The sequence below is a fragment of the Nicotiana tabacum genome, chromosome 18 (assembly GCF_000715075.1).
Source record: "Nicotiana tabacum cultivar K326 chromosome 18, ASM71507v2, whole genome shotgun sequence".
NCBI lineage: Eukaryota > Viridiplantae > Streptophyta > Magnoliopsida > Solanales > Solanaceae > Nicotiana > Nicotiana tabacum.
Window position 1 is genome coordinate 62,941,578 of NC_134097.1, and position 16,305 is coordinate 62,957,882.

At 38.9% G+C, this 16,305-nt stretch overlaps 1 protein-coding gene across 1 annotated transcript; it reads right to left on the bottom strand.

Annotated features, from left to right (window-relative positions):
• Window positions 1-11,718: 11,718 nt before the first annotated feature.
• LOC142172522 (uncharacterized) lies at window positions 11,719-14,519 on the bottom strand. Its single transcript, XM_075236158.1, has 10 exons — window positions 14,513-14,519; window positions 14,260-14,458; window positions 13,878-14,178; window positions 13,459-13,766; window positions 13,025-13,193; window positions 12,845-12,964; window positions 12,588-12,667; window positions 12,287-12,399; window positions 12,042-12,173; window positions 11,719-11,912 (listed from the first exon to the last, which is right to left on the bottom strand). Exons 1-10 carry the CDS (start codon window positions 14,517-14,519, stop codon window positions 11,719-11,721), a joined length of 1,623 nt encoding a protein of 540 aa, XP_075092259.1.
• Between the last annotated feature and the right edge of the window lie 1,786 nt (window positions 14,520-16,305).

Below are 16,305 nucleotides of genomic sequence, written 5' to 3' on the forward strand. Positions count from 1 at the left end.
AAAAGTCAAACTTGGTCAACTCTTCCAATTTAAAGCTTCCTAGTTGATAATCATTCTTCCAAATCAATCCCGAATAACTTGAAAACCAAAATCGACGATTCACACAAGTCATAATACCTAAAACGATACTACTCAAGACTTCAAATAGCTGAACGAGATAGAAATGCTCAAAATGATCGGTCGAGTCATTACATCAGTAAAAACCAAATCTTTTACCGAAAATGCCAAAAATGTGAGTAAGTTTAAAAAATGTAATTTTTCCCAAAGGCTTTCAACAGGTAAATGTTTTATTTTTAAAGGCCTAAGAAAAATACATCTCTATGCCTACATGTCAATGTATGCATGCCAACTGTAATACTATGCAGTGATAAAATCATATGCATACTCTTGGTGCATCAATGCACTCAGTCCTCCCAATCACTCAATCCTCACAGTCACTCAGTCCTCATAGTCACTCAGTCCTTACAGTCACTCCCTCCTTCCTATCGCTTGGCACTCGTACTCGACACTCAGCACTTGCACTCAGTAATTTTCACCATATAAATTGGATAAGTGTTTTCTACTCAATTTTGGTCATATTTCATGAGAATGACATACATATGAATGCGTATCACTGAGTATGTAAATGCAATGTGAGCAGAAAACTCAACAACAAAAATAAGCTCGGTGGTCTCAACAAAATAAGCATGTAGCCTAGACATTGTTTGTAAGAGAGATCACAGCTCAATAGCTCAAATATTAGAAATTTTATGGTTACAGCTAAGGCCAGGTAACTACACAGTACCACAAAAATAGTAAAGTTACAATTCACACAGTGCACACCCACACGCCCGTCACCTAGCATGTATATCACCTCAACACCAAACACATAACACGTAATTCGGGTTTTCATAACCTCAGCACCAAGTATATAAGTCTTACTTACCTCGAACAAGACAAATCCAATACCGAGCAAGCCAAACAATGCTCCAAAATGCCATCCCACGCGTACTGACCTCTGAACGACTCAAAACTAGCCAAAAGCAATTCAAATAAAGCCTAAGGAAATAATTCCAAATGATACAGGTCAAATCCTTAATCAAAAGCCCAAAATCGACCAAAAAGCTCAACTCGGGCTCATGCCTTGGAACTCGACAAAACTTATAAAATTTGACAATCCATTCAATTACGAGTCCAATCATACTAGTTTCACTCAAATCCGACTCCAAATCGATGTTCAAAACTCAAAAACTCATTCTATGAAACTTTGGGCTAAAATCCCCAATTTCCTCTTTAAAATTCATCAACTAATTGCCAAAAACAAAGATATATTCATAAAATAAAATCAAAACCAAGTGTAGAACACTTACCCCAATTCTTGTGATGAAAATTACTCCAAAAGTCGCCACAATCCGAGTCCCACATATCACAATATGATAAGAGAATCAAACCTCAATTTTATAGCTTCTGCCGGGCACCCAGCAGTTTCTCCATATGCTGTCACAATGTCGTATCTGCGACCTCCGCTTCTGCATAACAAATTTTGCTTATGCGAAGAAATCCCTGAACCAATAACTACCTCTCCTGCAATCACCACTCCACTTTTAGGTCGCGCTCCTACGCACATTGATCCGCATCTGCGGTCGCGCAGGTGCACCCAAACACCCGCACCTGCGATCCTCATGCCCGGCTCCCTCTTCACGCTTCTGCGATAACACTGCCGCTTTTGTGGCACCGCACCTGCGCCCATGGCTCCGCAGGTGAGGTCACACCAGAACTTCTACCAAACCAGCCTTAGCAAAAATTTTCAAAATGTTCTGAACCTTGTCTAAAACTCACCCGAGCCCCTCGGAACCCGGTCCGAATATACCAACAAGTCCAATAACATAACAAGGACCTACTCGAGACTTCAAATCATACATAACAACATCAAAACGACGAATCGCACCGCAAATCAAACTCCTCAACTACCTCTTATTAATAGTAGGAATATTCATCTATATTTCATCTTAATAAATGCAACAATATTACTATAATAATTTTATTTTGTAACGACCCGCCTGATCGTTTGAGCATTTGCACTTTGCTTGGTAGTTTGAGGGCATGAGTATCTCCGTATGATGTTTTATGAATTGTTTGAATCGTCGGTTTTGGTTTTCAAGTTGTTCAGAATCGATATGGAAGAATGAACTTCATGATTGGAACTTTAAGTTGGAAGAGTTGACCAAGTTGGACTTTTTAGCATTTGACCTCGGATTAGAGTTTTGATGGTTCTGTTAGGTCCGGATAGTAGTTTTGGACTCAAACGTATACCCGGATTTGTAATTGAATACTTCTAGAAGGATTCAGCACTAATTGGCGAAAATTAAAACTTCAAGGTTTGGAAAAGTTCATTAAGTTTGATTTGGGGTGTGATTCATCGTTTCGATGTTGTTATGCTTGATTTGAGGCCTCGAATAGGTCTGTGTTATTTTATGACACTTGTTGGTATGTTCGAACAGGGTCCCGAGGGGCTCGACTGAGTTTCAGATAGGTTTGGGTTGTGTTGCGCTCGTTTTTTATGTTTCGACGTCGTTTCTTCAAGAATAAATGGTACCAAATTATGCAAATGAGCTCCAACTTCTATTTTTATTAAATTATTATATCCGTATCGTAATTATGGAGCCATAGCAAAAAAGAATCGTTGAATTTGGACATTGTATAAGGAGTTTATGTTCATTTTACTAAGAATTGGGTTGCCAGTTTTTTCAGATTAATTACGAAATCGCCACTGACTTAGTATTTAAAAATATGCACTGTTTCTAAATATTGAAACCAACATATCTCCTTCAATATAAGGTCAAATGGAATGATTCAAGAGCCTTACTTGACTAGAATTTTACAAGAAATAGATTCGAGACATCAAAAGCGCGTTTGAAGCTCATTTGGCATAAGAAACGAGACAGAACAATGTTAAAACGAGGGTTTTATTCATTTAACATATTTTGAGTTGGGGGGCTCGAAATTGGAAAATTTTTGAGGCGATATTCACCATATGATTTGGGGTAAGTATTCTCTACTCGGTTTTGGTTATATTTCGTGAATCTATCTTCATTTGGTAATTTGATTGTGAATTTAAAAGAGAAAATTGGGGGGGGGGGGTTTTTGTCCAAAGTTTCATAAAGTGAATTTTTGAGTTTTGAGCATCGATTCGGAGTTGGATTCGGGCGAAACTAGCATGGTTAGCTTCGTAATTGAATGAGTTGTCGGATTTTGTGAGTTTTGTCACGTTTTAAGGCATGGGCCAGGGTTTGACTTTATGGTAAATTTTAGAATTTTGATTAAAGATTCGACCTTTATCGATTAAGTTTATTTCCTTTGGCATTATTTGATGTATTTGAGTTGCTTTTGGATAGTTTCGAGCCGTTCGAAGGTCGGTACGCGTGGGATGGCATTTTCGAAGCACGTTTGGCTTGCTCGGTATCAGATTTGGCTTGTTCAAGGTAAGTAACACTTTTAAACTTGGTGCTGAGAGTATGAAACCATGAACTATGTGTTATGTGTTGGGTGTTGAGGCGACAGACATGCTAGGTGATGAGAGTGTGGGCGTGTACCATGTGAATTGTGACTCCATTATTTCTATGGTTCTGTTTAGTTACCTGATCTTATCTGTAACCATGAAATCTCTACATGCTGGAGCTATTGAGTAGTGATCCGTGTTAGAAACCATATCTAGGCTTCATGCTTATTCTGTTGGGACCCGCTGAGTTCATTTCTGTTGTTGAACTATTTGATTAAATTATAATTTAATACTCAGTCATGTTCATTCATTTCATATCATATCTCAGTCTCTGTTGCTATTTATTGACACATCATATTATTATTTTGGTCTAGTTTCATGGCATTGTGAGCTCGAGAGAATGGAGAGATTGATGACTGAGTAAGGCCGATGGCCTGATTATGAGTGACATTTATGGGATCGGGCTGCACACCGCATTGGGTTTTACTGATTTATTATAGCGCTTGGGCTGAAGAAGTCCCTACGGAGTATGTACACACCCCCAATGAACGCAATTGATTTATATTTGGGGATGGATCTTCCCTGCGCTGTATTGGCCTTATACACTACTGAGTGACTGACATGTAGTTTCTATGTATATATTCGGGATTGATCTTCCCTGGGCTGAATTGGCCATATACAATACTGAGTGATTGAGCATGATAAATGAAATGTGTGAGACAATGAGATTGAGTACTCTCAGAGTGTAAGTACATGAGTTCATCTCTGAGATACATTACATTGACATGCATAAATAACATACAGGAATAGAGATGCATTTTTCTCATGTTGTACGGTATCATGTCATTCCTGACCTCTCATACATGTTGACATATAGGCATAGAGATGTATTTTTCTCATGCCAATTGAAAATGAAACACTTACCTATTGAACGCTTTTTGGAAAAAATTACAAATTTCAAACCTACTCATATTGGCAATTTCAATAAAAGATTAGGATTTTCATTGATTTACTTTAAAAGTAGACCTATTTTCTTGAACTATGAATGAGCCGAGCATTTTCTCTGCGAGTACTTCTTTTATTGCTTTTAATTTATTATGTTGTTATGAACTGTTGTTGGCTATTGGTGTTGGACTCCGATCTTTGTTCCAGCTCATCATTACTTTCAACCTAAGGTTAGGTTTGTTACTTATTGAGTACATGGGGTCGGTTGTACTCATGCTACACTTCTGCACCTTGCGTGCATATGTTGGATACTGATGTTGCTGTATTCGATAGGAGCTAGATTTGAAGATATACCTGTATTCCGCTTATAGCTGCCTCTTGTTCATGGTAGCTCTAGACTTATGAAAGATCTGTTCATGTATATTTCAAACAAATGATGTACCTTATTTTATACCAGTTTTGTAAATTCTAAATCTTGGATGCTCATGATTTGTACTACCAGTCCTTGGAAAATGTATAAAATTCAGATTTTTTTTACTTATTTGTCTTATTAGATTTTATTGGAATTGGATAATTATTTATTGGCTTACTTATCGGGTCGGGTTAGGTGCCATCACGACTAGTCAGATTTTGGGTCGTGACATAATATCACAATCATTACAACAACAATAACAACATCCCAGTATAATCCCACAAGTGGGGTCTGGGGAGGGTAATATGTACGCAGACCTTACCCCTACCCCGAGGGCAGAGAGGCTGTTTCCAGGAGACCCTCAGCTCAAGAGAGCAACAAGATACAATATATTAGTACTATCAATAGACTCATAATAAAACATATAATACATAACATAAAATAAAAATAACAACAATATCAGAAATATAGGAAATACGAAAATGATGGAGAAAAGGATGTAAGGTATACTAATATCTAACAGATATAGCGCTACATCAGTAGCTGATCAGTAGCATCCTAAGACTAACTCCTAAATGGTTAGTCTCACTCTAGTGCACTGTATTAATATTCACAAACTACCCTCTAACCTACAACCTTAATGCTCGACCTCCACAATTCCCTGTCAAGGGTCATGTCCTCGGAAATCCTAAGTCGTACCATGTCCTGCTTGATCACCTCCCCCCAATACTTCTTAGGCCTCCCTCTACCTCCCCTCGTGCCCACCACCTCCAGTCGCTCACACCTCCTCACTGGTGCATCAGTGCTCATCCTCTGAATGTGCCCGAACCATTTGAGTCTTGCTTCCCGCATCTTGTCCTCCATGGGAGCCACGCCCACCTTCTCTCGAATATCTTCATTCCTAATCTTGTCCATCCTTGTATGCCCACACATCCACCTCAGCATCCTCATCTCTGCTACTTTCATCTTCTGGATGTGTGAATTTTTAACCGGCCAACACTCGGTCCCATACAATATAGCAGGCCTAACCACTGCTCTATAAAACTTACCTTTAGTAATGGTGGCACTTTCTTGTCACACAAGACTTCCGTTGCTAACCTCCACTTCATCCACCCCACCCCTATACGATGTGTGACATCCTCATCAATCTCCCCGGTCCCCTGAATAACTGACCCAAGGTACTTGAAACTACCACTCTTAGGGATGACTTGCGAGTCGAGCCTCACTTCCACTCCTGCTTCCGTCGGCTCGACCCCAAATTTGCACTCGAGGTATCCAGTCTTCATCCTGCTCAGCCTGAAACCTTTAAACTCAAGGGCATGTATCCAAATCTCTAGCCTCTCGTTGACTCCGCGTCGTGTCTCGTAAATTAGGACTATATCATCCGCAAATAGCATGCACCATGGCACCTCCCCTTGAATATAATGCGTTATGGCATCCATCACCAGGGCAAATAGGAAAGGGCTGAACGCAGACCCTTGGTGCAACCCCGTAACAACCGGAAAATGGTCGGAGTCTCCTCCTACTATCCTAACCCGAGTCTTAGATCCATCATACATGTCTTTAATCTCCCTAATATAGTCAACCGGGACCCTTTAACCTCTAGGCATCTCCATAGGACCTCCCTAGGAACCCTGTCGTACGTTTTTTCTAGATCGATAAACACCATATGGAGGTCCTTCTTCTTATCCCTGTATTGTTCCATCATCCTCCTAATAAGGTGGATAGCTTCTGTGGTAGATCGCCCGACATGAACCCGAACTGGTTATCTGAAATAGATACCGTCCTTCGCACTCTCATTTCTACCACTCTCTCCCAGACTTTCATGGTATGACTCAGTAATTTGATGCCCCTATAGTTGTTACAACTCTGCACATCGCCTTTGTTCTTATATAGCGGAACCATTGTACTCCACCTCCACTCTTCAGGCATCTTATTATTCTTGAATATAACATTAAACAACCTAGTAAGTCATTCCAAGCCTGCTCTACCCACACACTTTTAAAGTTCAAACGGAATTTCGTCTGGCCCGGTAGCTCTGCCCCTCCTCATCTTACGCATTGCCTGCATGACCTCGTCGACCTCAATATCCCTACAATAACTTAATTCATGGGGGCTGTTGGCATTCCTCAATTCACCTAGCACAATATCTTGATCCCCTTCTTCATTTAGAAGTTTATGAAAGTAGGTCCGCCATCTCCTCTTAATCTGGTCATCCCCCATCAAAACTTTGTCGTCATCATCTTTTATGCACCTCACTTGGTCCAGATCTCGAGCCGTCCTCTCTCTCACCTTAGCGAGTTGGAATAACTTCTTCTCCCCTCCTTTATTCCCTAGTTCCTCATATAGACAAGCAAAAGCTGCTGTCTTAGCCTCCATTACTGCCATCTTCGCCTCCTTCATAGCTACCTTATATCTCTCACTGTTCGCTCTCTTCTCCTCCTCTCCAGAGCTCCCTACGAACCGCATGTACGCTGCCTTCTTCGCTTCCACTTTATCTTGGACAACTGCATTCTACCACCAGTCTCCTTTGTGGCGATCGGTGCGTCCTGAAGATAGCCCTAACACCTCTCTCGCCGCCTTCCTTATACAATCAGCCGTCGTCAACCACATAGTGTTTGTGTCCCCACTACTTCTCCAAGCTCCCATTGCCGATAAACTACCTTCCAACTCTTGAGCTTTATCCTTAGTCAAAGCACCCCACCTAATCCTCGGACAGCCTCGTACTGACCTCTTCTTCCTCCTTATCCTAATACCAATGTCCATCACCAAAAGCCTATGTTGCGTTGCTAGGGTCTCACCTGGGATAACTTTGCAATCCTCGCACAACCTTCTGTCGCATCTCCTGAGGAGGAGATAGTCAATGTGAGTCTTCGCCATCGAACTTTTGTAAGTAACCAAATGTTCATCCCGCTTCGGAAAACTTGAGTTTGCAATCACTAGATCGAATGCCTTGGCAAAGTCCAACAACGAAGTGCCCCCTCCGTTTCTCTCCCCAACACCAAAGCCGCCATGCACCTCAGTATAACCAACTACAGACGACCTAATATGACCATTGAAATCTCCTCCTATGAATAACCTCTCCGAAGGCGGAATACTACGAACGATGTCATCCAACCCCTCCCAAAAACGCCTTTTAATCTCCTCATCCAAGCCTACTTGCGGCGCGTACGCGCTAACGACATTTAAAGTACACTCACTCACCACCAATTTAATAGTCATTAGTCTATCATTCACCCGCTTGACCTCTACCACCGACTCTCTAAGATGGTTATCTACTAGGATACCCACTCCATTCTTACCCCTCAGGACTCCAGAGTACCATAACTTATACCCATCCACATTTTTCGCCCTCGATCCAACCCACCTAGTCTCCTGGACACACGCTATATTAATCTTCCTCTTCTGTAGTATCTTGACCAACTCTATAGACTTACTCGTTAGCGAACCTATGTTCCATGACCCGATTCTCAACCGATAGGCTCCCTTGCCCCCTCTACCTCCCCTACCTCCCATCCCACACCCTGACCCCGGCCCCACTCTCTGTCCCACCCGAGGACATGCCCTTAATCTATCATCCCAGATTGCAGCCACTAAGACTACGACAAATCTCAAGAAGACTCACTAGTGCACAACAAACAACGAATCCAACTAGAAGGAAACAAGTGACTACAAGTACACTAGTTGAATGATTGAACTATTGTGAACCAAAGTAACCTCAATTTAGCTAACACCAAAAGGGAAACAGTAGAACGGGAGGTACCAACTCCCGAGAACCAAACCTGTGTTGATTTGTTGTACTTGATGTAGTTGTACACTCGCGCACCGCTTCCCACCGCCCGTTGCGGATGCTCGTCCTGGTTGCTCTCCTTTGCTAGTGCTCGAGCGCCCAACTTCTCTCCACAACTTCGAGAATTTCCCTGAAAACACAGAAAATACCACGACCCGAAAACCAAAAAAGGACTGTCACCACTATCACTGGTGTAGCCCTGATAGTAGTAGGGGAAATGTAAGGAAAAAGCAGAGAACTACACAAATATCTAATGAAATATATTGCCAGAACACTTGATAACTACTATAAATTAAGAAATAATGAGTATTCTTCTATAAATTAAATAAATCGAAATTATACTAGATGAAATAGAACCTCAAGTTGATTTAAAACAGTCAAATATGAATAAAAACTGAAACTTAACGAAAATTTCTTGAATCTAATAGTAAAAATAACCAAAACCCAGTTCAAATCAACCAAAAACCAAGTTGAATAAGATGGAATAAAGTTGAATTGATTGAAAATCCGTCAATAATGAATAAAATCGAAACTTTAACAAGAAATTTCAAGAATCTAACAGTAAACAAACCTGTAAGTGACGGAGCAAAGCAAGGGAAAAATTGAAAATAAAGACAGAACGAAAAAGGACAACGACTTTAGCCAAATCAATGGATCGAAACTTTAAAAAGGCAGACTATGAAGAAGAAGAAGATTAATCTCTTCTAACATAACTTTTCGTTTAGTCGCCGTGAAGTCACCGCAGGCGCTCCTCTTTACGAAAGAGGAAAAATGCTTGGAAATTTGGCATATTCTATGCAGCAACGTCTAAGTTTACTGTTACTAATTTGAAAACGGAACCAAAACAACGAGTAGAAGGATATTCCAATCTAGATCTCGAGTGAGAAACCCAAAAAAAAGACGAGGAAAGTGATCAGTAAGGATTAAGGAGGGAGCTGACCCGGTCGGGCTGGCACTAATTAAATCGGTCGGAAACCATACAGACCAAGCCAGGTTGTAACAATATGAATGGTTTTCATTACCATAGGCATATATCACAATCATTGTTGCATATATTTATGTATTCGTACTATAGACCTTCATATTTGTTAATCTCTAGGTTTCTAGGTAATTCTCTTGTACCTTCTTTTACTTCTAGTTTAAGTGCTTGCCATGGCAATTCGGAATCAAGAAAACTTAGTTTTTTATGTGTTCATCGAGAAGAAAACGGAGGATTTTAAATTTCTCTTTGTAATATTTGTGGCGGGACAAAAGATGATTTTTGCATTATGAATTGCTCATTATTGGAAGAATTAGTTCACATGGAAGAATGGAAATAATAAATCAAACAAAGTTTGACGGGCAAAAATCTGGAAAAACTTATCTCCTATCTCATTTTTGACGAAGTATGCAAGGAGATTATAATTATAATGATATTTGCAGTCCTATATATGTCGCGACAAGTGTAAGCAGGTTTGGATTTAAATCTACTATGTTGTTACTTCCTCTATTCCAATTAATGTGAACCTATTTCCTTTTTGGTCCGTTTCAAAAAGAATGACCCATTTCTAAATTTGAAAATAATTTAGCTTAAACTTACAATTCTATTCTTAATGAGAAGTTTTTATAACCACAACAATACTCTAGGCCCCTTTTTGACTTGTTTAAGACCACAAATTCCAAAAGCCTTCATTTTTTCTTAAATTATGTGCTCAATCAAACAAGTTCACATAAATTAAAATGGAGGAAGTACATTATAATAATATGGTTACAAAATATTAAAAGAGTTAAAAGGCTATACAACCCCTTAAACTTGTCCCTTTTTTTCATTTAGTCACTTGAACCAAACCTTCCGTTGGATACTTTATCTTGTTAGAAATTATACCTATTAAACCCCTCACAAATATCTGACCCAAAAATCTAAACGCGTAAAATATATACAAAGATGTAATGGAATGAAACCAATAAAAAAAACACATTAGCAAAAAATTGAAATAAGGAAAAGTGCGGCTCTTTTTCTTTTTCTTCTTCTTCTTGAGGGGATACAACCCACATAATAACTACACAAACTTATGTGGTGATAAGTTTTGAGAGGCGTTGATGCCGCCGGCAAAGGCGCTTGACAGGGCGGCATAATAGGATCACAATCGATGACCTCTAGCCACCCTATCACTAATAGCAACTCTGCCCCCGGCATCCACCACCCATGCACTGTCCTCCATTCGACACCACCTCTGCTAAAATATGAGCTCAATAGATGAAGCTTGAAGCTTCTCCAATGGAAGCAACTGGTGCAGAATGAGATAGAGAGAGGAACAGAATTGGTAAAAATGAAATCTCTGTATTAGTTGAATATTGAAGTCTCTATATATACAATTGACTCATCTAATCTGCTCCACAACTAACTAGTGATCGCTAAGCTACAGATGGATATAATATTAGTAACTAACAACTACTAACTAACCAAGCTGGACTGCCACGTGAGATTGCACATATACATACATATCAATACTCTCTCTCAAGAGGGAGGGTGTAAAATATTGAGCACTCCCAGCTTGCCCATTAAATGAAAGTGTTGTACGTTGCTGAGCCCCTTCGTCAATAAGTCCGCTAGTTGATCTTTAGTGCCAATGAAGGTAGTGAGTATGACTCCTTGCTTGATCTTATCTCAAATAAAGTGGCACTCAATTTGATGTGCTTAGTGCGCTCATGGAAAATTGGATTTGCAGCAATCTGTATAGTAGCCTTGCGAACCACGACAGGCTGTGTAATGACAACTCCCAATTCTTGAAATAAGCCAAGTAACCATGTTACTTCAGCCACAGCAGATGCCATGCTTCGATATTCTGCCTCTGCAGAGCTCCTTGAGATAGTTTGCTGCTTCTTGGACTTCCAAGACACTAAGGATTCACCAAACTTGACAATGTAACCAGTCATAGATCTCTTAGTGTTAGGACAAGTAGCCCAGTCAGAGTCACACCAACAAGTAAGATGCTGTGTTGATTCTGCCTTCATAAATACACCTAAACCAAGTGCATTCTTGAGATACTTCACCACTCTGATGGTAGCTTCCCAATGTGATCGTTTAGGCTCTTGCATAAATTGACTGAGTCTCTACACTGTATAGCTGATATCAGGTCTGGTGATGGTCACATATAGCAATTTCCCTAGCAATCTTTGATAAGCACAAACATCCTGCAATGGCAGATCATCTATTGCACTTACTGCCTTATCATATTCCATTGTAGTCAATTTTTGGTTTGCTTCTAGTGGTGTTGCATAAGGCTTTGTTCCACTGAGTTCCATTTCTGAAATCAATTCAAGCACATACTTTATTTGATTCAACAAAATGCCCTATTGAGACCTTAAGAATTATATGTCTAAGAAGTACTTAAGCTCCCCTAGGTCCTTGACCTTGAACTTGTCATGCAGTATACTCTTAGCAATATTCACGAGCTCTTTACTACTTCCTGTGATAAGCAGATCATCCACATAGACTAAAATGATCACCACATCCTCACCCTTTTTCATGGTAAACAGAGAGTAGTCATGATTTCTCTGAGTGAAACCTGCACCTGTCAAGGCTTCAGTCAACTTAATGTTCCACTACCTAGATGCCTGCTTGAGTCCATACAAGGATTTGCGCAACATGCATACCTTTTTCTCCCCTAACTTCTAAAACCTTCTGACATCTCCATGTATACCTCCTCACATAGGTCTCCTTGCAAAAAAGTATTATAGACAACCATTTGGAACAGTTCCCAGTTCTTTGATGCTGCTAGTGCTATGATGGATCTTACTGTAACAATTTTTGCCACAGAAGAAAAGGTATCATGATAATCCAACCCTTCCTTTTGATTGTAACCTTTGGCAACTAACTTGCCTTAAAACTCTTTACTGCCTTATCTGCTTTAAACTTGATCTTGTATACCCACTTTGATCCCACAGTGTTTTTCCCTTTGGGTAAATCAACTATTTCTCACGTTTTGTTTTCTTCGAATGCTGTGATCTCTTGTTTCATTGCCTCAATCCACTTGGGGTCTTTGACAGCTTCTCTGAAGTTCTGTGGTTCAACCAAGGAAGAAAAACATGCAAGATAACTTTGATATTTAATAGAGGTGCCTGCATAGGACTAGTAATCTGACAAAGGATACAAGCTGCAATGTGACTTAGGTTTGGCCTTAGTGACGTAGTCCTTTATCCATATAAGTTGTTTGCCTTGTCTGATTGATTTTCTTACTTCTGTCTCAGTAGGCACATTAGTAGGAGCTGATGGAGTATTATCAGCAGCAGAGATATCTTCATTGTTCTCAGTATCATCTTCAGGAATGGAGGTTTCAACTTCAGGGGTCTCATTGTCCTAACATTGTGAATCAGGAACTATGCTGTCCTGGACATAAGTAGCCTCCTCTTCTCTCACTTCTGAATCAGGAACTATGCTGTCCTGGACATAAGTAGCCTCTTCTTCTCTCACTTCTGATGGACCATCAATGTCTGATGCAGCAGTTGTGTCTTGCAAAGGATGAAGCAAGATGGCATCCATGAAAATAGTATCAGGAGGAGTTGTGCATCCTGAAGAAACCTGTGTTCTGAATGGAAAATTTGTTTCTCTAAAAGTCACATTCCTACTGACAAAGAATTGCCTAGAAGCTAAGTCCACCAAGATTTAACCTTTCTGTGTTTCTAAAAAAGCAAGTAATACTGCTGGTTTAGACCTTTGTGCAAACTTATCTCCCTTGACCAAGTTAGTTGCATAGCAGAGACAACCTAGTATTCTAAGGTGACTTAGCTTGGCCATTTTTGTGATACAATTGTTCATATGGTGTGCTACCTAATAAAATAGTAGAGGGCAACCTGTTTATCAAGTACACTGCTGCCTTTACACACATGCCCCAGTATCTGAGAGGAATAGATGCTTGAAATTTTAAGGCTCTAGCGGTATCAAGGATGTGTCTATGTTTCCTCTCTACAACACCATTCTGTTGTGGAGTGTAGGGACAACTACTTTGATGAATGATCCCTAGTTTAGTGAATAGTTCAGTGCATTGTGAGTTGAAAAACTGAGTTCCATTATCTGACCTCACTATCCTGATCATAGTGTTAAACTGGGTTTTTATCATTGCCACATACTGTTTTAACACCACAATTACTTCAGATTTCAGCTGCAACAAATAGATCTATGTATATCTAGTATGATCATCCACAATAATGAGAAAGTAATACTTTTTATCAAACGTAGGAACTTTATAAGGTCCCCAAAGATCCATGTGTACAAGATGAAATGGAGCTTCAGCTCTAGAAGAACTGAGTGGAAACTGCAGTCTAGTTTGTTTTGCCAAAGGACATATATGGAATTTATTCTGTACTCTGTTATTAATACTGTCATAAAGCTCTACTATATTCTTCATAGTTGCTAATGAAGGATGTCCCAGCCTCATATACCACAGACTGTCCCTTCTTGCATTCTCTGCTGCATGTACTGCCTTTATTCTTTTAATTAGTTCATCATCATCTGAATCACTTCTTAGAACATATAATCCTTCATTCTCTCTACCAATTCCCTGTACCCTACCACTGTAAAGGTCATGAAATACAACAAAATCAGGAAAAAACTACATGGAACAGGACAAATATTTGGTTACTTTTGACACTGACAGTAAGTTGAATTTAAAGTTAGGCACATAAAGCACATTGCTAATGGTCTCCCCATTGAACAATTTTGCACTACCAACATGTGTGATATCTGCTTGTCCTCCTGTTGGCAAGTGAACTCTGTCTGTACTTGTTTTGATAGTGTGATTACTTTCATTCAACAGATCTAAGCTAGAGGTGATATGGTGAGTAGCTCCTGAATCTACAATCCATTCCCTTTATTGTTTGAAATTAGACATTAGACAAGTGACAATACCTGCCATGTTAGCTTGATGATCTCCAGAATCTTTGTTCAGCAATTCTCCCTCTAGCACTGATCACATCCTATAACCTTCATACTCATCTTTTATATTTACAGAATTTGGGGCAATTTTAGAAGAACTAATTATCACATTGCCACTAGATACATAAAATGTGAAGAAGAATCGAACATTGATGAGATCGTAGTATCAAAATAGTTTTCTTTCAATTCTCCAATTGGGTTGTTGATCTTCATATAAAAATGAATTTTTGGTGTATTTAACTTGGTTCTTATTACGTTCCAATATGGTTTGAGTGTGAAATATGTTCAAATTGAATCCATGTGGCTTCCCCAACTCAAACTACACATTTGCATAATAAATTTTCCTGCTTTTGTCCTTTTGATCAATTTTTGCTTGTAGTATATGATGAATAAAAATGATAATGGTGGAGTTGGACTGTAGTTTCCATTCTTATTAGTTGACCGTGACCTTTTTGGTGGTTCAAAAATAATGGGAATAGTGAGTACAATAGTGGAGGTGGGCAAGATGATGTTGGAGCTAGTGTTATGGTAGCGAAGGGATGGAAGAAGATTGGAGATGGTAGAAGGAGAAAGAGAAATAGAAAATATTAAATTAAAAATCCGACACATCCCAAGCTCACAAAGGAGGTGAGTTGCACTCACTTTGACATGTCAACAATTTGTGTCCAATTAATACATTTTTATTTGAGTTTAGGTGTTCAATAGGAACAAGGTTTAGTTTAAGTGCCCAAATGAAAAAATGGACAAGTTTAAGGGGCAACATATGTATTCAGCCTAGTTATAATTACAATATGCCGCACATATCCATGGATATGATGTCATTTTTGTTGCTTCTCGCGTAGATTAAATATAAACATGTATAAACTAGTTAGAACCTTGTGCAAGCATATGCTGCCATAGACAGGTAAGAAAGAATCGAGTATTTGTATTTAATTTATGTTGGTATATTGTTAACAAATTATTAGCTTATGTTTCTTGGGCGTTGGTGGTCTTTAAATGCAAACCAAGTAACAAGATTATATATATCTAATTAAAATTTGATTGTTCATTTTAACCTTAACAAATAAGTCATTACGACATGATCCACATTGATCATTCGCAAAAAGTTGTACTTTATTCTTAGTATTTATTCAGAGCTTTATTTCAATAACATTGAAATTATTTTACAAAACTATGTACTACATGACCAAATACTACTAAAAAAAATTAGAATTAGCTATGAATTTTGTTGCTAAATTGCTCGTAATAAATAGTTTTTTTAAATAATCTACTATTAATCTGTCGCTAAGTAGGATTAATAACGAATTTTTCGGTTTAGCTACAATATTGTCCAATATTAATTCTTATTTTTAATTGTGAAACATACACTTGCAATGCATGTGCACAAAAAACTAATTTATTTTAAACGTGGGATCTGTGCTTAGGCTAAAAGAAGGGTATAAATACTTATCTTATGGATTTAAAAAAAGGACTTTTGGCCGCACTCTAACATAGGCAGCTAGAAAGAGAGAAAAGAAGCATATGGCTCCAAGTTTCAAGGGAGAGTGAAGATTTTTCGAGAGTTTATTCTTGACTTTATTTTATCTTCTCTTTTATTATCTTCAATCATGGAAATAACCTTCCTCGTTTATGTCACAATTTGAAGTTTTCTTAAATAGAGATCAAGCAATGATAAAATGCATTGAATATCCTAATCGTCGTGTGTTGTATAATTTTTATACTATCTTTGACAAGTACGAGCTTTAGTTTTTATATACTAGGTTTGT

Excerpts from the sequence above, each read along its gene's own strand:
- LOC142172522 (XM_075236158.1), bottom strand. Across the intron at positions 13,194-13,458 it reads GCAGTGTACTTGATAAACAG|AACACAGGTTTCTTCAGGAT; the intron begins GTTGCCCTCTAC and ends TTTTCCATTCAG. Across the intron at positions 12,400-12,587 it reads GCATTCGAAGAAAACAAAAC|ATCCATCATAGCACTAGCAG; the intron begins GTGAGAAATAGT and ends TGTTACAGTAAG.